Source organism: Elephas maximus, chromosome 26 (assembly GCF_024166365.1).
Source record: "Elephas maximus indicus isolate mEleMax1 chromosome 26, mEleMax1 primary haplotype, whole genome shotgun sequence".
Taxonomy (NCBI): Eukaryota; Metazoa; Chordata; class Mammalia; order Proboscidea; family Elephantidae; genus Elephas; species Elephas maximus.
Window position 1 is genome coordinate 42,703,675 of NC_064844.1, and position 25,779 is coordinate 42,729,453.

A 25,779-nucleotide genomic window follows, 5' to 3' on the forward strand; every position below is an offset into this window, starting at 1 on the left:
TCCATGAGAAAACTACTGGAACTAATAGAAAGATTCAGCAGAGTAGGAGGATACAAGATAGACATACAAAAATCAGGTGGATTCCTATACACCAATAAAGAGAATGATGAAAAGGGTATCAGGAAAACAACACCATTTATAATAGCTCCTAAAAAAAATAAAATACTTAGGAATAAATCTAACCAGGGATATAAAAGACCTATACAAAGAAAACTACAAAGCACCACTGCAAGAAACCAAAAGAGACCTACATAAATGGAAAAACATACCATGCTCATGGATAGGTAAACTCAACACTGTAAAATGTCAGTTCTAGCCAATGCAATCTACAAATACGACACAATCCTGATCTAAATACCAAAAGCATTCTTTAAAAAGATGGAAAAACTAATCACTAACTTTATATGGATAGGGAAGAGGTCTTGGACAAGTAAAGCACTACTGAAGAAGAATAAAGTAGGAGGACTCGCACTAATTGACCTCAGAATCTACTATACAGCTACTGTAGTCAAAATAGCCTGATACTAGTACAAGGACAGACACAGCGACCAATGGAACAGAATCGACAACACAGATGTAAATCCATCCACCTACAGTCACCTGATCTTTGACAAAGGGCCAAAGTCCATCAATTGGGGGAAAAAGATAGTCTTTTTAACAAATGATGCTGACAAAACTGGATGTCCATCTGCAGGATCCATACCTCACACCATACACAAAAACTGATTCAAAATGAATCAGAGACCTAAATACAAAACCCAAAATTTTAAAGATCATAAAAGAATAAATAGGGTTCAACACAGAGGCCTTAATACATGGCATAAGCAGGATACAAACCAAAATTAATATACAAACACTAGAAGATAAACTAGATAACTGGGATCTTCTAAAAATTAAACGTTTATGCTTATCAAAAGACTTCACCAAAAGAGTAAAAAGAGAACCTGCAGAGTCGGAAAAAATGTTTGGCTATGACAAATCCGACAAAGGTCTAATCTCTAAAATCTACAGGAAAATCCAACACCTATACAACAAAAAAAACCCTCTATAGGGTCGCTATAAGTCAGAATCAACTCGGCAGATATGGTTTTAATGGGTATACAACAAAAAGACAGATTACCCTATTAAAAAATGGGCAAAGGATATGAACAGACACTTCACCTAAGAAGATATTCAAATGGCCAACACACGCAGAAATGCTTGTGATCAACAGCCATTAGAGAAATGCAAATCAAAACCACAATGAGATACCATATCTCATCCTAACATTACTGGCACTAACCAAAAAACAGAAAATAACAATTATTGGAGAGACTGTGAGAAGAGTGGAACTCTTATGCACTGCATAAACGATAACTGAAAACGATATGGTGCTTCCTAGAGATAGAAATATCATATGATTCAGCAATCCCACTCCCAAGAATATATCCTAAAGAAAAAATAGCCGTCACATGAATAGACACAGGCACACCCGTTTTCACTGCAGCATTATTCACAATAGCAAAAAGATGGAAACAACCTAAGCGCCCCTCAACAGATGAATGGATAAACAAACTATGGTACACGCACGCAATGGCATACTACGCAATGATAAATAACAATGATGGATTTGAGAAACATCTCATAATATGGATGAATTTGGCGGGCATTATGCTGAATGAAATAAGTCAATCACAAAATGACAAATATCGTATGAGACCACTATTATAAAAACTCATGAAAAGGTTTACATACAAAAAGAAACAATCTTTGATGGTTACGAGGGAGAGGAGGGGTGGGGAGGGAAAAGCACTAAACAGACAATAGATTAGTAACTTTGTTGAAGAGTAAGACACTACACAATACTGGGGAAGCCAGCACAACTTGTCCAAGGCAAGGTCACGGTAGCTCTATAGACACATCCAAACTCCCCGAGGGACCGAATTACTAGGCTGAGGACTATGGGGACCATGGTCTAGAGGAACATCTAGCTCAACTGGCACAACATAGTTTATAAAGAAAATGTTCTACATCATACTTTGGTAAGGAGCGTCTGGACTCTTAAAAGCTTGTGACCAGCCATCTAAGATACTTCACTGGTGTCAACCCATCTGGCACAAGGGAGAATGAAGACAACCAAAGACACAGCGGAAAGATTAGTCCAAAGGACCGATGGACCGCAACTACCAGACTCCACCAGACTGAGTCTGGCACAACTAGATAGTGCCTGCTACCACCAATGACTGCTCTGACAAGAAGCACAGTAGAGGATCCCAGACAGAGCTGGAGAAAAATTTAGAACAAAATTCTAACTCACACACACACACACAAAAAGATGACTTACTGGTCTGCGACTGGAGAAGCCCCAAGAGTACTGCCCCCAGACACCCTTTTAACTCAGTACTGAAGTCACTCCTGAGGTTCACCCTTCAGCCAAATATTAGGCCCATAAAACAAAATGAGACTAAACGGGCACACTAGCCGAGGGGCAAAGATGAGAAGGCAGGAGGGGACAGGAAAGCTTGTAATGGGGAATCCAAGGTCAAGAAGCAGAGAGTGTTGACATGCCATGGGCTGGCAACTGTCAGTCATCTAGTGGTGCTGTAATAGAAGAACCACAAGTGGACGGCTTTAACAAAGAGGTTTATTCTCTCACAGTCCAGTAGGCTAGAACTCCGAATTCAGGGTGCTAGTTCCAGAGCAAGGCTTTCTCTCTCTGTCTGCTCCAGAGGAAGGTCCTTGTCATCAGCCTTCCCTTGGTCTGGGAGCATCTCAGCATGGGAACCTCTGGTCAACGGACGTGCTCTGCTCTTGGCGATGCTCTCTTGGTGGTAAGAGGTGCCCCCACCTCTCTGCTTGCTTCTCTTTTATATCTCAAAAGAGACTGGGTTAAGACACTACCTAATCTTGTAGATCTCATCAACATAACTGCCACTAATCCATCTCATTACATCATAGTGATAGGATTTACAACACATAGGGAAATCATATCAGATGACAAAATGGTAGACAATCACACAATACTGGGAATCATGGCCTAGCCAAGTTGACAAAGATATTTTTTGGAGATATAATTCCATCTTTGACATTCCACCCTTTGGCTCCCCAAAATTCATGTCCTTGCCACATGTAAAACACATTCACCCCATCATATCATAGTAGAAGTCTTAAATCCAAGTCCAAAATCCAAAAATTCCTCTTCATCTAGATCTTGTCTGTGAAATCTAGAATACGAGTTATCTGCTTCTGAAGGTACAATGGCAGAACAGGCACAAGCTAGACATTTTCAAAACAAATGGGAGAAACTAGAGGGAAAAAAGGGACCAAGCACCAAGCAGAACACATTACATTAGCCCTCAAAGCCTTGAAAATAATACTCTGTTCTCTGTGACAATTTACACAATGGCCCTGCCCTCCAGACTGTAGGTATTAGCCATACTCTCCGAATTCTGAGTGGAGGCCCCTCAGCGCTAGGCTTCAGCTCTGCCTTCTGGGCCCACTGGGACGGCAACTCTGCTCCCTTGGTTTTAGGGGCACCATTCTCCTCGTCTGCTGAGTGGTGACTCCACCCTTAGAAACACGAGGCTGTGGCTCCACCCTTTGAAACCCCAGTGGTCATGGTCATACCTTTTGAGACTGAGACTGTGTTCCTTGTCTCTTCAGCTTCTGCTTCCTGGTTTGTTGGCCTCTTGGCTTCTCAGGCCTCATGCCCGCATCTGCTCTGCTGGACAAGTGTTCCAAAGCCCTGTAGCAACACTGCTATGTGTCTGGAGGCACTCGATTCCACGAGGAAGCTTCCTAAGCCAAGGCACTCAACCCTCTCGCTCTGTAGGTCGGCTCTAGTGCTGTGTGGCGCTGGTCTCCTGGTTCAGCTGCTGCCAGTCCTCTGCTGCTGCTTCTCACAATCTGTCTTTGGTGTTAACAGTTCTCCTCACTTCCTTCTGAGTCCTCTATCCATTCAGTTTCAAAATCACTTCCACATTTTAGGTATCTGTTAGTGTATCACCCCACTCCCAGTTCCAAATTCTTAAGTCATTTAGTGCTGCTATAACATAAGTATTACAAGTAGATGGCTTTAACAAAAGAAGTTTATTCTCTCACAGTCCAGTAGGCTAGAAGTCCAAATTCAGGGTGCTGGCTCCAGGGCAAGGCTTCCTCTCTCTGTTGACTCTGGAGGAAGGTCCTTGTCATCAGTCTTACCTTGGTCTGGGAGCATCTCAGTGCAGGAACCTCAGGTACAAAGGACGTGCTCTGCTCCCAATGATGCTTTCTTGATGGTATGATGTCCCCCCGTCTTTCTGCTTGCTTCTCTCTTTTATATCTCAAAAGAGATTGGCTTAAGATACTATCTAATCTTGTAGACCTCGTCAATATAACTGCCACTAATCCATCGCATTATATCATAGTGATAGGATTTACAACAGATAGGGAAATCACATCAGATGACAAAACGGTAGACAATCACGCAATACTGGGAATCATGACCTAGCCATGTTAACAGATATTTTTTGGGGACACAATTCAATCCACGACAGCAACCAATGTCACAAAACAATATGTGTATTTTTTAATGAGAAACTTATTTGTTTTGTAAACCTTCATGTAAAGTACAATTAAAAAAAAAGAAATGATGAGGGACTGAGCACAGACACTAGCAGTAGGGAATGTAGAGAAATGGGCAAATTTGAAAGAAGTGAAAGGACCTGGTAGTTGTTAGGTGTGGGGGTGAAAGGAAGGAAAAGGCCATCATTGCTCCCAGGTTTCATTCTTGGCTCTACAATTTCTCATGCTGTCCTACTCTCCTAGAATATTGCCCCCATCTTTGCTTATCTTAATGCTGCCTATTCTTTAAGGCCCAGTTAATAATCTACCTCTTTCAAGAAGCCCCCCCGACAACTAATCCCTTACTGATCTTTGTGCTATTTAATTTATACATATTACATATACCATTAATGAACCCTGGTGGCTCAATGGTTAAGCGTTTGGCTGCTAACTGAAAGGTCAGAGGTTTGAATCCACCAGCTGCTCTGCTGGAGAAAAGACCTGGCAATCTGCTTTTGTAGATTTCAGCCTAGGAAACCCTATGGGGCCGCTGTACATTGTCCTACAGGGTCACTATGAGTCGGAATTGACAGCACAAAACAAAAACATATACCACGATGCTGTTCGCTTTCTTTTACTGCTCTAGAGGCTAAAGCGTGGGCAAAGTTACAGCTCTTTGTTTTCCTTAGCACCTAGCATTATGACTTATATGTAGGAGACTCTTAAAAAATGTTTTTAACAGATGTATACTTAATCGACTTCATTTGTGATTTTTAAAGCTACCGTCATGATCTTTATTTTTAGTCTTCTTCTCATTCTTGAAAGGAGCCCTGGTGGCACAGTGGTTAAAATGATCGAATGCTAACTGAAAGGTAGGTGGTTCAAAACCACCAGTGGCTCCAGGAGAGAAAGGCATAGCAGTCTGTTTCCACAGAGATTTACAGCCTGGGAAACCCTATGGGGACACTATGAGTCAGAGTCGACTCAACAGCATTGAGTTTGGGTTATCATTCTTCAACAAGGTCCTCAAGCTTAAATAAATACACATCAGAAAAGGGTTAGCACGAATGGTACTAATGGGAACCACCTTTTAGGATTCTCATAGAATAGGCTATTTCCTTTTTTCATCTCCCAGCTTTTTCAAAGCTTTTTCTTAAACAATTATGACTCATATCTTGCTGCTTTCCCAGCTTGTTAGATGGTTTTCACAAACAATGCTGAACTCAGTGGCTGAAGATACTTCTGACAAGAGCTGTGTCATATCCTTCTTCTATTCTTTCTACTCCTGGTTCACACTCTGACTCAGGACTTCTCAGGGCCTGGCATTTACCAGGGTCAAGGAAGCTAGAACATCTATATATTTCAAGTTCTTGAACTCTGCTACTGTTACATGTTAATTTTAAATAATAACAATAATAAAAATAGACAAATGATACCCCAATCCTACCCCCCAGCTGAAGTGGTGGGGACAGAAGGATTCCAACCTAAGTGCTCTACTGTACAGGCCCTAGGCTCTGTTTTCTTCCCCTAGGATCTAGGATGCCAGAAATATCAATGAAAAAATACCCCAAGGGTGAATGCCAGTTCCATTGGTGGTGGTTACCCCCTATTAATTTGCACTTTTTTGCTATTTCTAGTCTTCGAGGAATTCCCCCACTTGTATGCCTACTTATCTACACATTAAAAAAAGACCTTTCTTACGTTTTACATAGCAGTTTTCAAATTGCTATAAGAGAGATGAAACGGTCACCATGGAAATGGCTTTGGATAGTCATCCAGATGGTATATAAGGAATGACTCTCCCGGGGCCCTTTTACTCCTCAGTATTTGGACAACTTAGAACTATTCCTTGTTTAAAAAAAAATGGCTAAAATCTACCTGGAAAACCTGAGGCATCTTTATAACTTTTAGCTTATGCATGGTTCTTTTAATGAAGTCCATTAACTGGCACAGTCTTATATACCCTGATTGCTTTAATTCCCTTGTAATGCATGAAGAATTTCAATTGAACTTGCTGCTAGGTTTTTTAAAAATAAGAATGCATTTATTAATCACCTACTATACGCTCAAGCATTATATTACAAAGGTCCTTTAGGAAAGCAGTGATTAGAAGCCATCTCTAAGCTGATTTTAAATAATAACAATCATGGATGAATGTCATTTGCAACAGTTTACCAGGAAAGGTATCTAGCCCAGAAAAGCAGAGAAGAATATGTATGGAGAGGGGAGATCAGTTTTAAGAGATAGAAGGAGAAAGCTGTGACATTCTCCTAAAGTACATAAATATAAGCATATCAAGAAATAATGCCTAAAAAAGAAAGAAGGGAGGGGAAAAAAAATAAAGAAAGCTGGTTTTAAATTTGAGAAACCTTGTCAGGAGTTTAAAATTCAGAAGTATCTTGATAAATGTACTATTCCTTTTTACTTTAACTGGAACTTTCAAAAGTAATGATTAAAATCTACTAGAATTGTTATTTTTAATAAACAGATAAAATTCTAGATCAGATCATATGAAAGTAAGAGCTGTATTTTTCACGTGAGACATCAAGTTTGCTCCCCTTAAAGGAGAGTCCTTATTTACTTTTATGTCACTGCTGCCACATTCAAATCTTAAGATCCAAATTTAATAAGTAAAACTAAGAAAGTATCAAATAGTTGCTAAAGAGTTATTTCTGCAGTTGTGCTTTACCGATGAAAGACATGTAACATAAAGGCTTGTGGCAAAGAACTTTTGCGTGGGCATAAATGGTTGTGAATCACTGCTTTTTACTTGTTGAAATAAAGGACAAAAGGAAAATGAATAAATGAGTAAAATAAGTGACCTTTATACGGCATGTCATGAGGACCACACAAGTCTTTGCCTAGCCCCAGAATGATTGCTCACATACTTACTTTCTCCACATTTCAAGGAATGACTGTGCTGACACAAATCCTGTCCTCTCTCCCCCTGCAGCCCTGAACATGGGGGCTTTCCAATAGAGAGGACAGCCACAGACCTGCAAATAAAAAACACATACAATGTAAGCCAAGAGGCAGTGAAGAGATGACGCAGCCACGTACAGTGTCTTTGTGGCTTTCACTTTTCATGCCTCAGTGGACAGAAGGTCCCTCAGAGGGCGCCAAACTGGGGCGTAGGATACTAGGGTCTTTTCAGAGATAGAGACAGAGGGGAAACAAAAGCAAAACATAAATGTTTAATGAAGAAAATGGAAATCTATTCACCCCTTCTCCAAGTTTATTTATAGTCGTATTTCTTTCCCTTATCCTGATAGTTAAAGCAACTAACCACTTTTCTCACCAATCTTACCTATATTTTCTACTTTCTAGAAAGAAAAAGAAATGGTTGTATATGCCCTTCCTTCCTTCACCAGAAAAATACAGCCACCTTTATTACTTGGTCACTTGGTGTCAGTACACTTTATTCTTGCCTCCCTCTCTCTCCTTTGCCTATCACGTTACTAACCTATCATTCCAGGTTAAAGGAGAACCAGAAAAGCCTAGACTATTCAAGAAAATAGCTATCAAATCTATTTAAATGGTTACAATTCAGGTAAAAGATGAAAGGTAAAAATCAAATGCTATCATGTATTTATATACTAGAAGCTACCACAAATGACTACATATTATAAAAGCCTAAGGAAGAACTGGGAGTGAATACAAACAACTGCAGTACCTTAAAAAGCACTGATTTTTTCTCAAAGTTTTTCAATTAAAAAAAAAAAAAATCATCCTTACACACTTATAAGAAGGAGTTCTTTATTAAGTTCTTACCCTTACTAAAGGGCAAATTCTTCCCTACAAGTAATAATACCTGAATATTGGCAGAGAAATAGTTGGCAAATGTTCCCCAGTTTTGTACATGCACATAAAACACACCCCAAATCTGGAACTCTTTAAAGAGTTACGTCTTATTATCAAAGATATTCTTATTATTCATATTTAATATAGGATCTGCGGGGCCTTCATCATTCGACGGGGGTAGCTTCTCTTTGGGGGTAGACTAGATATGCAACCACATTAGGTTCAGTTGGCGTTGTTCCGGATATGAGGCCTTAGTGTATAGGGATGCCCACAGAAGAGTGCCTACAATGATATTAGTTATCTTAAGAGAACATTCAAGGCTACTGGGTTCATGTTGGAGATGTGGATATAGAAGGTGAGACTCAAGCCAGAGTAAGTTAAGTATAGGGCAGAAATAAGGAGCTGCTGCTGCCAGGGCCACTAAATCATGTTCTGCAAGCAAGGTGGAATTTAAGATTTCTTAAGTCCAAAGGTCAAGTATCTTCACTGAGGTCAAGAATGCGGAAAAGTTGTTGCTTAGCAACCACATGGATTTTGTTTATTGTGTAAATTATGATTGCCAAGGTACAAAGCTCACAATTAATATACTTTGGGTGTATAAACTGTCAAATTCATTTTCCCCAAACTCAGTCCTTCCTTTCATGCAGAATGGTGGTACGCCAAGGAAATGCCCTTAGATGTGAAGGGCTAATGGGAACTGCTAGGCAAGTTGAAAGAACAGTCTGTATTATAGAAGCTGGGGTGCAGAGCGGCAGACAAAGTACTAAGAGAGGTTGAAGCTGGCTTGCCAAAGTGCTTGAACTGCCACCGTTACAGTCACTCATGGGTTCTTTAGAATTAGAAGGTAAAGAAATCTTCTAGCTCAGGCATAGGAGTGGTCACCAGCCTCAGCTGAGTGCTTACCACCTCCTGTGGGGTTACTTCCACTATTAAACAATTTCACTCCCTCGGGTTAAAGTCTTTTCTCCAGAAGACTCCTTTTAAGATGCATGCATGTCAGTTCACAAGGAGTTAGTAAGTCTCCAAGAGATTAACACTTACAAACTTATTAGGACCCAGAGGCAAAATCTTAAGACATAAGATACGAATTGGCTATGCTGTAGATTGAAAAAGACCAACCTTTTTTTCACATAGTAGTGTCCTCCGAGTAGCCAAGTATTAAGCAGCATGAGGGTACCAGGCCACTGGAGAAAATGTCAAATGCAAAGGGCACTGAATGGCAAGGACTGTGGACGTTAACTACTTTTAAAAATTATGGCTGGCCTATAAAAAAAATATTAAAAATCAAAGAATTAAGTAGTCAGGAGATCAGTAAGAATCTAAAACATAAATGATATTAATCTGATGGCAATAGAATAGAGGTTTTTACTAACAGAAGAGAGAGAATAAACCAGTGACAAGATTTTTTAGAAAGGAAGAGAATGCATGACAAGTAGAGATATACAGTGAGGCAGAGAAAATGAGTTTAGGAAACTTATGTTTAGAGTCAGTCTGTGGTAATCAGTGTAGCTGGAGCAAAGAAAGTTTGATCAATTTGATCGAAGAATGATCAAAGACACAAGGAACTGAAAGCAAGACTGTCTAATCATACACACAGGGAGAGATTACCGACTCCACTGCTGTCGAGTCGATTCCGACTCATAGAGATCCTATAGGACAGAGTAGAACTGCCCCGTAGAGTTTCCAAGGAGCACCTGGAGGATTCGAACTGCTGACCTTTTGGTTAGCAGCCGTAGCACTTAGCCACTACACCACCAGGGTTTCCGGGGAGAGATTATTACCCAATATTTGTTATGTTCTTTTAATATTTTATAGTGTCTCACGCCTGTTATTTCATTTGGTCCTCACATGACTCCCATGCGGAAGGGGGCAGGTATTTTTATCTCATTTTGCAGATGAGGAAATTCAGGTACGAAGCGGCTGCCTTACAGGGCACAAGCACAATGGGTGAAGCTGGTGCTACATCAGCAGAAGAGAGGAGCTTTGTATGGTTCTGAAGACGCTTTCATTCTTTTTCCTCAACTTTCTGCCACAGATAAAAACTCCAGGATGAATCCTTTGGGCCAGTCTCTGACAAATACTTTACTTACTGTTCCTCAGTTTCTGTTCTTCCATTGTGTTAGTCCCTCTTAGACTGATTCTCTATTCACTTCTTCTCCATCATTACTTAAAGGTGTGGAAAACAGTGAATACTACACATCAAGGATTTAAGTAGAACCATGGGCATTAAGTTCTCCACAACTGTTTGGTCTAAGATGAACAAGCTAAACTTCACTAACAGATGCAGATCTCATAAACACGGATTTCTCTTTGCACTTAGAAAATAGATCCCAGTCTCTATAGCTAAACCTAAGAATCATTAAGAGCAGATTGCAAACTCAAGCTAATAGTCTTGCAAATAGCTTTATAAATGATAACAATCTATAAGAGCTTCCACTTATTGCCCTGGCAACCTCTCCCCTCCCTGCTCCTTAAAGCTTTCCTTTTCCTATGCCAAGACGTTGCAACAGTACAAGCATAATAATAGCAATTCATTCATTCACCTAATCTTTATTAGCACCTATACCAGCAAGAGCCTGCCCTGAGTGCTGGAGATGGAAAGGCTTGCATAATAAAGACTGGCTGAAGAGAAAGGAGTCTTAGTGAGTGCTAACAGATTGCCTTGTTGTTGTGGTTAGTTGACCTTGAGTCAGTTCCATCTCACGGTGACCTCATGTGTGCAGAACAGAACTGCTCCATAAGGTTTTCAAGGCTATGACCTTTAGGAAGCAGATTGCCAGGCCAGTCTTCCGAGGTATCTCTGGTGGATTCAAACAGCTAACCTTTCAGCTAGTAGTCAAGCGCTTAACTGTTTGTACCACCCAGGGACTCTACAGACTGCCACAGCCAAGTAAAAGCTGGGTTAAATGGGAGTTAAAAAGATCTAACTAGAAAGCTTATATAATTTTTAAAATAAGCGATTTTAAGAGTAAAGAGGCAAAAATGAGCTGATGCCATGTAATCAAAAGCAAAACAATACAAACTAACAAACTCAAGATATTTTCTGAGGTCATTATACAAACTTTCCTATTTTTATACGCAATGTCAGTTCTAACTTTGTAAAAGTATGAGCAGTCTAATTTGCTACCTAAAGTGACAAACTCTAAGAGCAATGAGCTGCAAAGGCTTGGCACCCATAAACAGACTTTAATCAAGTACAATTCAGACAAGTTAATCAGGTATGTATATGTACAATGGCCATGGTATCACATGATTAGGGGTAAAGAGTATATTGTTATGTAAATAACTATTACTTTGGCTAAGCAAAACTGTTATCTATCTTTTCCACATCATCAGCTTCAATGCCAGTGTTTTTTCCTGATGCCATATTCACTATATGTGAGTAGCCAAGTCCTTCCTGTTTCCCTACCAGCCAGAGATCCCTTCCTTGACATGACTACACTCTTTTCTATACCTCCTTTGACCATCCCTGGAGTCCTAAGGCTTTCTGCTCTCAGCTCCCTGACTCTCTAGGGTGCCAGAGGTCTCAGAATCATGGAGAAGCGCAGGGTATCATAATACAAGGGTGGGAGGGCAGACCAGGAAGGATGTGGAGGCAGGGCAGCAGAAAGGCACAGAGAATGGGCTCCTCAGTCAGGGGCTCAGAAGACTGAGAGGAAGAATGCTGGATCTGCTTCCAATATAGACAGGCTGCAGGCCTGTGACAGTGAGGCACTAATCAATTGGGTTGACTCTCCAGACTTGGTGAGCCCAGTACTGCAATGTGGAACTACCATGTCCCTTAATCGGAATAGTTTCTCCCTGTCTGCCTACCTGAAGCAATCTGTGATCTCTTTTCACAAAAATTGCTGCCATGTTGGAGACACACTGTTCAGCATTTATGCAGTTAATACTTTACCTCTAAATATAGACTTCATTCATCTCTGTTAAGTTTTAACTTTTGAATTTGCATTCAGAGTTCCAGGCGATCCATATAATTTACCATCTTGATTATGTCCTTGAATGTGATAGTTATCTTCAAAGCTTTGGGTAAGAAAAAAACCAATGCCCTAAAAGTACTTACAATTTATTTGGGTGGATACTGACTGGAAATTAGCTAATGGCATTTTAGTATATGTTCACAGAACATAACATATAGTGGAAACAGTACCATGCTAGGAGTTAGAGGACCGGTCTCCTAATAAGAACTAGTTCTTTCAACTGTAGGTATGTACTTGCAGGAATTCCTTTTCCTTCCATGTAAAACAGAGTAGAAAACAGATGAGCTCTTATTTCTGGAATGAAAGAGTTTATTTTTTATTAGAAACACCTAAGGGATCCATAAGCAAGTTCTAACATGGGGAATGTAGAAAGGGTAAGAATAAAAGAAAGAAACCTTTTCCATTCTCTTAAAATCACTCTAGTTATAAATAATTTAACAGCAATTACAAATGCTTTGTGAGGTCAGAAGTTGGGGAGAGGGCAGGGCATGACTGGAGTGGGGCGTTCAGGGACTTGTCTGAAAAAATATGACGGAAGTAGGTCTTGAAGATAGATGACATGGGGGTCGGCAGGAGTGGAACTCCATTTTCAAGGGGAGAACTACGACAGCCCAAAGGTAGAGGCATGCCTGAGAGAAGGCAAGTAGGTCAGGATCATGCAGGGAACAATTAGATGGGCTTGGAAAAGACCTCTAGGGCCATGGAATGCCAGGAAGAGAAGTTTGGAAGTATGGGAGGTGTCTTGGGAGCCCAGGGGGTCCCTGAGGATTATTGAGCTGGGGAATGGCATGATCAAATAGAATCTAATGGTCGCACTCAGTAATGACTCTTCTGGGAGGAGACTGGAGGTGTGGAATCCAATTACTGAGGATTTTACAGTAGACCTGGCATTAGGGGCTAAGATCTTAAATTAGAAGCAGTTAGATATATTAGAAAGTACCAAGGATTTGCTTCCTAGTGACAAATCCATTTACTCTTGGTCCCTGTTGGTGTTGAACTAGCCTAATGGTTTCTTGTGTGGAAAAAGTTATAATCAACGGGTGAGAACAAGGAGGGAGAGACCCATCCAACATAAAGAAAATTTTCTAACGAGCAGGGATATTTAATAATGGAATGGGCTACTTAACAAGGCTGTGGGCTTCCAGTCACTAAAGCACTCAAGCAAAGAATCAATTCACGTGTCAGTGATGTCGTATGGATTCCTGTATTAAATGGGAAGTTGGACTGGAAAACCACCAAGTTTTTAAAAATTTTTATTTTGAGTCTACAAAAGAAGATTAGCTAAAGAAGCATTAGGGTTAAACAAATTTTTTTCAACATGAAAAAACCTATACATGCTTAAAAACAGCAAAAAGGCAGTGAAAACGGGGAGAGAAAGGCAGATTATAAATTATTTAGTAATTATATTACCTTTGCAATCTTCCCCATTTCATGTATGTCTGTTTTCTGATCTTCAATATCCAGGAAAGCTGTTTCAATTCTGTTCAGAGTTTGTTCATGATTACTGCAGGTGTCTGGGAGTCCTTCAGGAAAGTAGAACTGGGGAATGTTTACAGACAGCGGGGCACTCACAACATTATTCACACGAGTAACAGAGGACAGAGGCTGGGGGCTGCTTGGAAAGGTGGCTGGAGGTGGAAGTGCTGTTCCGGGTTTCTTTTCTGGTTTATTTTGAATCTAGAAGGAAAAATGTGATTATGAGACATAAAAATTCTCAACACTGTATACTTCTTGAGAATCCTCACTAGTAAAAGGAAAGAAAAAAACCAAACCCAGTGCCGTCGAGTCGATTCCGACTCATAGCGACCCTATAGGATAGAGTAGAACCACCCCATAGAGTTTCCAAGGAGCACCTGGCAGATTCGAACTGCCGACCACTTGGTTAGCAGCCGTAGCAAAAGGAAGTTGGGTATAAAAACAAGAAACCACAATTAGGCACAGTAGAGATCAAGGGTTCACCCTACTCTAGAGGGCAGTAAGCATGTTTTTAGGGAAGGCTTATCCATATGAAATAAATTAGTATTCATTATCTATCAATAGCTCAGTTTACACGTATTTATGTTTAAAACATCTTACAGTGTATTTTTCCATTAATAATTTGGCAGACATTTCAAAATAATCAAAAAGCAATGTCAGCTGACCTACTAAGGGATTTCGAAGAGTATTCTCAGACCACTGGAATCTGATTAGTTCTTTTTAAAGCCTGTTCTTCATCTTTCTGCGAATATCTGCTGCTCCTTAATAGGGAGAAATAAATTATTTTTTTAAATATGTAGATCTAAAATGTATTTGCAGGGGCGGGGCTGGTTTTACCTCCTTCTTTAGTTTGACTTTGCTTAGGTGTAATCACCAGTCCCTGATGCTGGGAAAACCTTTGTTAAGAAAATGAAAGCATTTTAGTTCTGGAATATCCTCTACCAGGCTGACTGACTTATCACTAGGTACATACCATATTTTATGAGCTGATACACAGTTTTCTCATTTTGGGTATGCTCTAATAGCCAAGGACCATGGTCATTAATTTCATCACAGCCAAATTTGCTTTACAATTAACTCATTTATAGTTTATATTCTTCCTTTTTTCCAAAAAAGATCTGTGGCATACCATAACGACATACAAGAAAGGAGAGTTCAAAAAAGTGGGGGATAGAGATGGGGAGATTGAGATTATCCATAACTGTAGAGAAGGGGAGAGGAGGTACATCAGCACTGAGGCAGTTAATTTCATCAGTGAACACTAAATTCAGTTCTGAGAGTCTCAGCAGAAAAAGCAAAAAGAAATCCACGAAGATTTTCAAAGTTTTAATTTCTGCACTTAATTATAAGGCTCATGAGCACTGTATGAGGTGCTACGTAAAGCAAGAAAGGTGGACATGACTGTTGACTAGCTAGATTTAAAATTCACTGTGAACACAAAGAACTGCTCTATTCTACTACCTTAAATCACCATAATGCTATCCCTAAAGTTGAACAATAATTTACCCATAAGTAGACCTGGGTATCATATTCCTTTTGACATATAATAACCCCTCAAAAACCAAACCCATTGCTGGTGAGTCAATTCTGACTCACAGTGATCTTAAAAGACAAGGTACGACTGCCCCAAAAGGTTTCAACGCTGTAACTCTTTATAGAAGCAGATGGCATGCCACATCTTTCTCCCGCAGAGTGGCTGGTGGATTCGAACTACCTTTCAGTTAGTAGCCACGTGCTTAGCCACTGCACCACCAGGGCTCCTTTTGACATATACCAAAAACCCCTTGCTGTTGAGTTGATTCTGACTTATAGTGACCCTGTAAGACAGAGTAGAACTGCCCCATAGGGTTTCCAAGGAGTTTCTGGTGGATTCGAACTGCCAACTTTTTTTGGTGAGCAGCCAAGTTCTTAACCACTCTGCCACTGGGGATCCTTGACATCTAATAGGATCTTTAAATTCAGGATAAAAATCTTAACTGCCCTAGAGAATTATGAGAATTATAGGGAGATAAGCTTCACTCACACAAACATGTGATGAATATGTTTTAACTCTCTCCTTTTGTTACATATGGCCCATTTCCCACGTATTAATATCTGATATTAATACATACAGTCTGCTCATGTATGAATACTACTGAGCATATGAAGGACAGGTGTCATACCATGCCTTTGCTGCAGTATCAGCATATTACACATATAATACTCAAAGGAGAAACAGCACAAAAGGGGATGACACCAAAGAAACATGAAAAAAATAGAAAACAGTGATGGCTTACTCTCTCTGTGACCTTGGGAAAATTATTTAACTTTTTAGAACCTCAATAATAAAACAGGAATTATAACATCTACTTCTTAAAGGGTTGTTGTGAAGATTAAATGAAATTACATGATATAACATAGATAAAAGGTTAGAACAGTGCTGGACAAAGATTTGTCTCCATTTAAGAAAATGAGTGACTAGGCCAAAGGGTGGGGTTCTCAAAAGCTTAAATATAACTTGGCATGGTCATTTGGATTCAATAAATAAAACAGTCATTTATATTTTAAAAGCAATCTCAAGTTTACAAACCACTTTTGCTTTAACAAACTGATCATCTGTTTTAAGTAAATATTTCTCTTTGCCTTAATCCTAAATCTACAAATATTATTACTTAGACCTATGAGTCAATAAAAGTAGAAGGTGCTCTTAAAGTTCTAAAGTAAGGCATATAATTCTTTAGGGTCTTTACCTAGGTTATTTATATTAGTGTCGTTTCCTTTCTATTATTCTACGATGAACGAGGTTTGTGAGACTGCAAGTGTAAAATTATCAAAATTATCTCCCCCCACCCAAAATGTTTCCCATGGTGTGATATCCACTGGATAATTTCAGGGTGGTTATGACCTAAGATTAAGAACACAGGTGCCAGTGGGCATAAAATCCGATAGTCTAGTGAACGCATGCTAGGGCAGGAGGTGTAATATAAACTTCAGTGTTAATGCTATACTTTTACTCTGACAGAAATAAGTGACTTTCACAACCAACTCTGGCTATCTCTCAAAGTTTTCATCTGAATGGAAAAATACTCAATTATACAATATTCTACTCTGTTTTCCTTAATGTTGTTCTCGACATAGCAATTCACAAATAGGCAAGTTAATTGGTTAATTCCGTAGTTAATAAAACTGATGTTAATATTTAAAAGTAAAACAAAACATTTACTTTGAACTCTCAGTTGTATCTATTTTTCATTGAGTTCAATATGAGACACATAATTTAAACCTTAAAGTAGTTTAATAAAACTATCCTTTACAGACCTTATAGAATAAAACCTAGTAATATAAATTTTGCCAAATTTACTGGCAAGTTTAGGATCAGCTCATTTTGAACATAGCTGTTTCATTCAAATCTAGGAGCAGCATGAAAATATACTCCCTCCCCCCCTCCTTTTTTTTTGGTTAGAATTAGCTGGATAAAGTATCTCAATTCTTCATTTTAGTTTTTCATTATAAATACAGAATCATTTAGATATTCATTCTGAATAGTATCCCTAAACTATTTGACCATTTTTGATCTACAAAAAGAGCAATTTCACCCAAATAATTTGAAGGGACTCTGGGTCAGAATCACTATGATAAGGATTTTTGCCTGGATTCTGGACAGCCATTATTCATAAAAAAAAAAAAAAAAAAAAATTTTATTATTCATATAGCCCTTGATTTGTATTGTACTCAATGTGAGGTAACTCTTTTGCAGTGACATTGGTGATAAGGTTGTAAGCAAGAAAGCATGGGTTCTGAAAAGCATGTCATCTCAAGCAGAAATGATTCAATCTCAGAGCTTGCTGAGGAAGAACATTCTTTCACAATCTAGAAGTAACCGCCATCCTTCATTATCTATAATACATATTATACACACACGAATTGTCTCTATATAAGAATAATTCTTCCTCAAAAAAAAAAAAAATGTTACCAGGATCAATATTCTTTTAAAACATTCATTACAGATGTATCTGTGCTAATACAAACAGACTACTGGTCTAAAAACAAAGCTTTTTAACACAGAAATACTAGTTTCCCGAAGATATTTCTATTAAAAATTCTACTATTCTTTCCACTAAATTGTAAAATATTTGTTTTTATCTATTGTCTCTAAAACTGGATTCCCTTTCTACAAGAGAAAAATGTGAGTACTGTACTCCAGGTCCAGAAGGTCTATTTTTAAACCTGTTGGAATCTCTCTACAAATAGCTTTCTGCAAATAGCTGAATAGAGTACACAGATTAACTCTTTGATCTAGTATCAAGATACAAGTGAGCTGTAAAATTATTTGTTTTAAGTTAGTTCACTGGGTGCAGTTTTATTAGTAATAGAAATATTTGAAAAGAAACACCCAAGTTTCAAACCTGTGCCTGCTGAAATGACTTCAGCCGCTTCTTAAACCGTGATGGGAGAACAAAATCACAGCCCCTTGCCAGGAAAGCTAACTCTCCCCTTAAATCCGGGTCCCTCCGTAGAGATGTCTCCTTGATCATCATCTTTGAAAAGTGAACGTTTACTTAGAAACTGTCCAGCACACGTCTGAAGAGAGTCAGATTTAATTAGCTGTCAATCTTGTCAAGTAGAAAGATATTTTTTTTCTTCTTATCTCCCAAACAAATTAAGTTCACGCATTGTGTTTTCCCAGCCTCCAGGAACCACAATCCATGCTTGTACTGACATGCAGCTGGTTCCCAAATACAGCCTGTGGCTCCCAATACCTGCTCATAATTTTCAAGTTAGAAACACAGCCTATAATGACCTAGTTGCTCCTTGTCGGTAACTTGATGTCAAATTGACCTATACATGTTGAGAATACAGAGCCTTCTGGGAAAGGAAGCACCCACTACCCCAGCACCAAAGTTAGAAACATTACAGCTGGACCTAAAAATAGCAACTTCTCAGATAATGCTAACTTCTCAAACTCAGAGTACATAAGGTGTCAATCCACAGAAAACAGTTTCTCCTCCAACTAGGAGAAAAAGAGTATGTGTAGCACTTTTTGCTCTTGTTATTTAATATTTCATGAAGAACAGGCTGTACTTCAAATTTGAAACAATCATTTTAAGAATAACCTTGCTTTTCTTATTTGAAGGGGAATGAAATATCTAAATCTCTAAACCTATCTGATCCAAATATGCAGATAAACACAATCTTTCATTCCCAAATGATAAATTATTGGTCTCAGATTTAAAAATCAGATTTTTTTTTTTTGGCAGAAAACTATTTTAGTTATCACATATATTTGGATACATTTGAAAATTTATTGTAAAAAGTGTCAGTTAAGAGACTGGAACAACTGAATGTGATAAGAAAGAAGCTTTAGGCACATATAAATAAGAGCAATATTTGGCTAAAATAATCTTTAAACCTTAAACCAAAAACATCCCCTTAAGTCTTCCTAAAACCAAAAAATAGCTTAGGTTAACTAGTAAAAAAACAACTGCCATGAGCAATATGCTCTTTTAAGAGCTATCTATATGGGATCAAACTGACAACAACAACTTGAAAAATAAGATAGGACATCTTAGGGGGCAATGAGTTTATGTTAATGGGGGAGGAACAACGCAGAAAAGGAGGGTGATAATAGTTGCACAACTCAATATAGTCAATGTCACTGAATGGTACATGTAGAAACTATTGAGCTGGTGTATGTTTTGCTGTGTATCTTCTAAACAATAACAAAAAATAAGTCATATAAAAAATCTTTGGCTAAAATAAGGGTATAAAGGATGACCAAATACCAGTAACATAAAACATCTTGAATTTATGAGACTTTTTTTTTCCTCTGAGGAGCTTTAATGAAATCATCTGAGATTCATAAAATGTTCCATTGTTTTATCATAGATCTAAATCTGCCCTCATATAGTTACTTAGAAATGTACCTTCAAGTATTCTCTCATGTTTAGTATTCATATTTCAGTGTATTTTTCATTGCTAGAAAATACAAACTAAGTATCATTACAAAAAAAAAAAAAAAACGCAATTCTATCAAATCCTTGTTTAGTATAGTGGTGTCATGGATTGAATTGTGTTCCCCAAAAATATGTGTCAATTTGGTTAGGCCATGATTCCCAGTATTGTGTGGTTGTCCTTCATTTTGTAACTGTGATTTTTTTTTTTTTAAATTTATTGTGCTTTAAGTGGTAGCTTACAAATCAAGTCTGTCTCTCATACAAAAATTTATATACACCTTGCTATATACTCCTAATTGCTCTCACCCTAATGAGATGGCACACTCCCTCCACACTCTGCTTTCGTGTCCATTCGGCTAGCTTCTGACCCCCTCCACCCTCTCGTCTCCCCTCCAGACAGGAGATGCCAACATAGTCTCATGTGTCTACTTGATCCAAGAAGCTCATTCTTAACCAGTATCATTTTCTATCCCATAGTCCAGTTCAATCCCTGTTTGAAGAGTTGGCTTTGGGAATGGTTCTTGTCTTGGGGTAACAGAAGGTCTAGGGACCATGACCTCTGGGGTACTTCTAGTCTCAGTCAGACCATTAAGTCTGGTCTTTTCATGAGAATTTGGGGTCTACATCCCACTGCTCTCCTGCTCCCTCAGGGGTTCTCTGTTGTGTTCCCTGTCAGGGCAGTCATCGGTTGTAGCTGGGCACCATCTAGTTCTTCTGCTCTCAGACTGATGTAGTCTTTGGTTTATGTGGTCCTTTCTGTCTCTTCAGCTCATAATCTCCTTGTATCTTTGGCGTTCTTCATTCTTCTTTGCTCCAGGTGAGTTGGGACCCTTGTAATTGTAATTCTATGTTAAAGAGGATTAGGGTGGGACTGTAACACCCTTGCCCAGGTCATATCCCTGATCCATTGTAAAGGGAGTTTCCCTGGGGTGTGGCCTGCACCACTTTTTATCTCTCAAGAAAATAAAATGGAAACGGAAGCAATCAGAGAGGGGGGACCTCACACCACCAAGAAAGCACACCACCAAGAGCACATCCTTTGGATCTGAGGTTCCTGTACTGAGATGCTCCCTGACCAAGGAAAGACTGATGACAAGGACCTTCCTGCAGAGCTGACAAAGACAGAAAGCCTTCCCCTACAGCCCACGTTCTAAATTCAGACTTCTAGCCTACTGGACTGTGAGAGGATAAATTTCTCTTTGTTAAAGCCACCCACTTGTGGTATTTCCATTATAGCAGCACTAGATGACTAGAACAAGTGGGAATTAAATTCTTTGGTTTTCCACAACTTAAGTAAGTCAGCTTTTTTCAATTCCTTTCAAAACATTCTGACGGTTCTTTATAATGTATACATTTGACTTATATGTCTAAACCTGTGGCTTTTCTTTTTTTTTTTTTTTAAGTTGTGGAAGCCTCTGCTCGGACAAAATCTCACCTGAAATCTCTCAATATATACTATGTTTGAAAAACAATTCCGATTAAGAACCACTGGACTAATGCTTCAACCTGGGCCCTTCCTTATTTTTCCCTCAATGTGTTTACACATTAACTCTTTCAGCTAGGTAGTTTTCCCATATATTTTTTCCTTACCCTCCTGCCTAGGATACCCCCATCTTCTCTCGGTATTTATCTCCAAATTAAAATGTCAAAAAAGTTTGTTAAATGAATGAAACTATGTTTTTAGACTTATGGTTCAATGCCTATTCCATTAAACCACACCTCAAGTTGTATTCCACCCTCCCCATCCCCCCAATAACAACTCTTGGCTTCAGGAAGGCCAACCTCTTCATTACTCTAGCCTTCATTATTCGACTCATAGTGATCCTATAGGGCAGAGTAGAACTATAGGGTTTCCCAGGCTGTAATCCTTTTGGAAACAGACTGCCACATCTTTGTCCTGCAGAGTGGCTGGTATGTTCTAATTGCTGACCTTTTGGTTAGCAGCTGAGCACGTAACCGCTGTGCCACCAAGGCTCCACATACTCTAATCATCCTGTAAAATCCCACTCAAATTTCACCGACTTTAATTAAGGTTTTCCTGGCTAAGCCTGTTTCATGTAATTCTTAATTTAGTCTGTATATACACCACTTAATGAAATACTTAGAATCTCTTAAATGACCTCCACTTAACTAATTCTCTGGATTAGCCAATGATCTTCAATTCTTCCATAAAACACAGCATCCAATGCCCATGGCATAATAATTCATGGCAAGTAGGCTGCTTTCTGGTATGTGCTCACATTTCTAATCTTAGCAGTTGAGTTGTATGCTTTACTAAGAATCAGTTGTGTTTGTCCCCATCCTGTTTATGCCGGTTATATTTTTTTACACTAATTACTCAATTCAATTACATAAACTAAGGATATGAGTGTAAAAAAATTGAGTTGTTTTTAAAATAAAGTCGAATGCTTTATAAAAACACAGTAAAGGAGGGCAGAGTCAAGATGATGGAATAGACAGATGCGTCCAGCTGGCCCTCTTTATGACAAAGACTCGAAAAAACAAGTGAAACGAGTATATTTGTGACAAGCTGGGCGCCCTGAGCATCAAAGGCAAGCTCAGACAACGAACTGAGGGGCAGGGGAAGGTAGAGACTGTTCAGAAGTGGAGAGGAGTTACCGGACCTGAATCGTGCGGAGCCCTCAGGCACCATTCCTGGAGCAGTGGCGACAGCCGGTACTAGCGTTCAGCCACAGTTTCCTCAGGGAGAAGCAGCCAGCCGCAAAGCCCATTCACACCTCCGGAACATGAGGAGAAGGGCACTCTCAGCAAAAGCTAGTACTTGCGTATATTTTACTGTGATACCCAACCATAAGCCAAGTCCAGTGGCTGAATCTCTGGGCCTGAGATGGGCCCTGTTGAGCACCTAGAGCCATCCTCCTGGCTTGGGGAAGGAAAAAATTTGCAACTGGGGGGGAAAGAAAATTTGCTAGCTCCATTAACTGGGGGAGCTCAGAACAGAAGTGGCTCCTGTCCAGACATAAACCGTCCAGGGACCTTGAACACCTTTCCCTTCTGCATGGACCTGCGTGGGCCTATTTCGGGAGAATAGGCCCTTGTTGGCAAACTCCAACCATTTCAGCTGTGTGGTGGAGAGGTGGGTGTTTGATGTTTGACATTACTTTGCCTAATAAACAAGGTCCTCAACTACCCACATCAGGGACATAAGGACTGGTGGCTCCACTTGGGTTGCCCAGCCACCCATGACAGGGTTCCAGGGATAACTGGTAACTCCCAGTCCTTAAAACAAAAACATTGGGTGCCCATTGTCTCCCAGCAGAGCCCACCCTCCAGCACGCCCTAGGGAACAGAGATGCGTTTTCCTCAGAGATACCTGGGGGTCAGTTCTCAGTCCCCTGCCTTGTTCAGAGCGTGACCCCCTGCTGCAATCAGATACGGGTATATACGCCAATCACCCCTGCCCCTCTGAGACTGTAGGACAGAGCCTGTACTACACACTTGATATCAGCTACCTGGAAACCTGAGCTGAATTTATACAAGAAAACCGAGTGGACTCCTAGACTGATATACCTGATAACAGCTATAGCCAGCTGGAGACAGGACACCAGAGCTCCAAGGCGAAAATAATCAAGCTAGCTCACTCAAGCAACCCATAAGACTATCCCAAAACAAAACAAAGCAAGCAGCTGTGACACAGTAAGCAAGCATAAACTAATACAATAACTTATAGATGGCTTGGAAACAATAGTCAATATCAAGTCACAGAAAGAAACAGGCCATGATCATCTCAACAGGCTCTCAAAACAAAAAATCCAGGGATCTTTTAGATGAAAGTGCATTCCTGGAATTACCAGATGCAGAACACAAAAGTTTAATACACAGACCCCTTCAAGACATCAGGAAGGAAATGAAGCAATACACAGAACAAGCCAAGGAAAACACAGATAAAGCAACTGAAGAAATCAGAAAGATTATTCAGGAACATAATGAAAACCTTAATAACCTGGAAAAATCTATAGTCAGACAGTAATCAGAAATTCATAAGATTAACAATAAAATTACAGAATTAGATAATAGAAAGTCAGAGGACCAGAACTGAGCAAGTAGAAGCTAGAATTTCTGAACCCGAAGATAAATTGCTTGACATTAATATATTTGAAGAAAAATCACAGAAAAGAATTAAAAAAAATGAAGAAATCTTAAGAATCATGTGGGCCTCTATCAAGAGGAATAACCTACGAGTGACTGAAATACCAGAACAGGGAGGGATAACAGAAAATACAGAGAAAATTGTTGAGGATTTGTTGGCAGAAAACTTCCCTGATATTGTGAAAGATGAGAAGATATCTATTCAAGATGCTCATCGAACTCCTTAAAAGGTAGATCTTAAAAGAAAGTCACCAAAACCCACTGCCGTCGAGTAGATTCCGACTCATAGCGACCCTATAGGACAGAGTAGTCACCAAGACATAATGAAGCTTACCAAAACCAAAGATAAAGAGAGAATTGTAAGAGCAGTGAAGGATAAAAGAAAAGTCACCTACAAGGGAAATCCAATAAGATTAAGTTTGGAATACCCGGCAGAAACCATGCAGGCAAGAAGGCAATGGGATGACATATTTAAAAAATTGAAGGAAAAAAACTGCCTGCCAAGAATCATATATCCATCAAAACTGTCTCTTAAATATGAAGGTGAAATTAAGACATTTCCAGATAAACACAAATTGAGAGAATTCGTAAAAACCAGATCAAAACTACCAGAAATACTAAACGGAGATCTTTGGTTAGAAAATGAATAATATCACGAATCGACCCAAGGGTGGAACACTGGGCAGAGCAACCAGAAGTCAACCCAAACAGGGAAATCCCCCCGCCAAAAAAGGGCAAGAATAAAAAAAAAAAAAAAAAAAAAAAAAAGCCCAACACAGGGTAAAGGCGATGTTATTATATAAAAGACAACATTAAAATAATAAAGAAGGACTAAGAAATGTAATCATTAACCTCCCATATGGAGAGGAAGATATGGCGATACAAAGAAAGAAAAGGTAGTTTGAAATTTAGAAAAATAGGGGTAATTAATAAGGTAACCACAAAGGAGACAAACTATCCTACTTATCAAAATAAATTACAAGGGAAAAATATAGACTCAGCAGAAAAAAAATCAACAACAATGAATAAGAAGAAAAAAAGAGGAAAGGACAATATACAAAGAAAATCTACTCAGCACATAAAATCAAGTGGGAAAAAGAAGTTGTCAACACACAGAAAAAGACATCAAAATGACAGCACTAAATTCATACCTATCCACAATTACCCTGAATGTAAATGGACTAAATGCACCAATAAAGAGACAGAGAGTGGCAGAACGGATTAAAAAACAAGATCTGTCAAAATGCTGCCTACAAAAGACATACCTTAGAGACACAAACTAAAACTCAAAGGATGGAAAAAAATATATCAAGCAAACAATAATCAAAACAAAGCAGGAGTGGCAATATTAATTTCTGACAAAATAGACTTTAAAGTTAAATCCATCAGAAAGGATAAGGAAGGACATTATATAATGATTAAAGGGACAATACACCAAGAAGATATAATCATATTAAATATTTATGCACCCAATGACACGACTGCAAGATACATAAAACAAACTCTATCAGCATTGAAAAGTGAGATACACAGCTCCACAATAATAGTAGGAGACTTCAACAAACCACTTTCGGTGAAGGACAGGACATCCAGAAAGAAGCTCAATAAATACACGGAAGATCTAAATGCCACAATCAACCAACCTGACCTCGTAGACATATACAGAACACTCCACCCAACAGCAACCAACTATACTTTCTTTCCTAGTGCACATGGAACATTCTCTATAATAGGCCACATATTAGGTCATAAAGCAAGCCTTAGGAGAATCCAAAACATTGAAATATTACAAAGCTTCTTCTCTGGCCATAAGGCCATAAAAGTGGAAATCAGTAACAGGAAAAGCAGGGAAAAGAAATCAAACACTTGGAAACTGAACAATACTCTGCTCAAAAAAGACTGCATCATACAAGACATTAAGGATGGAATAAAGAAATTCGTAGAATCCAATGAGAACA

General features: G+C 39.1%; 1 protein-coding gene across 3 annotated transcripts in view; it reads right to left on the bottom strand.

Annotated features, from left to right (window-relative positions):
* Positions 1–25,779, bottom strand: part of PPP2R3A (protein phosphatase 2 regulatory subunit B''alpha) — a 281,206-nt gene that overhangs the window by 127,693 nt on the left and 127,734 nt on the right. For 2 of the 3 annotated variants that reach the window (XM_049870478.1, XM_049870479.1), the window contains exons 4-5: positions 13,713–13,979; positions 7,414–7,517 (exon numbers count right to left, since the gene is read on the bottom strand). In XM_049870478.1, the coding sequence (XP_049726435.1) occupies positions 7,414–7,517; positions 13,713–13,979 (371 nt within the window). Of the gene's footprint in view, positions 1–7,413; positions 7,518–13,712; positions 13,980–18,163; positions 18,777–25,779 lie in introns of those variants that run through there. The other variant, XM_049870480.1, reaches the window with a different exon arrangement.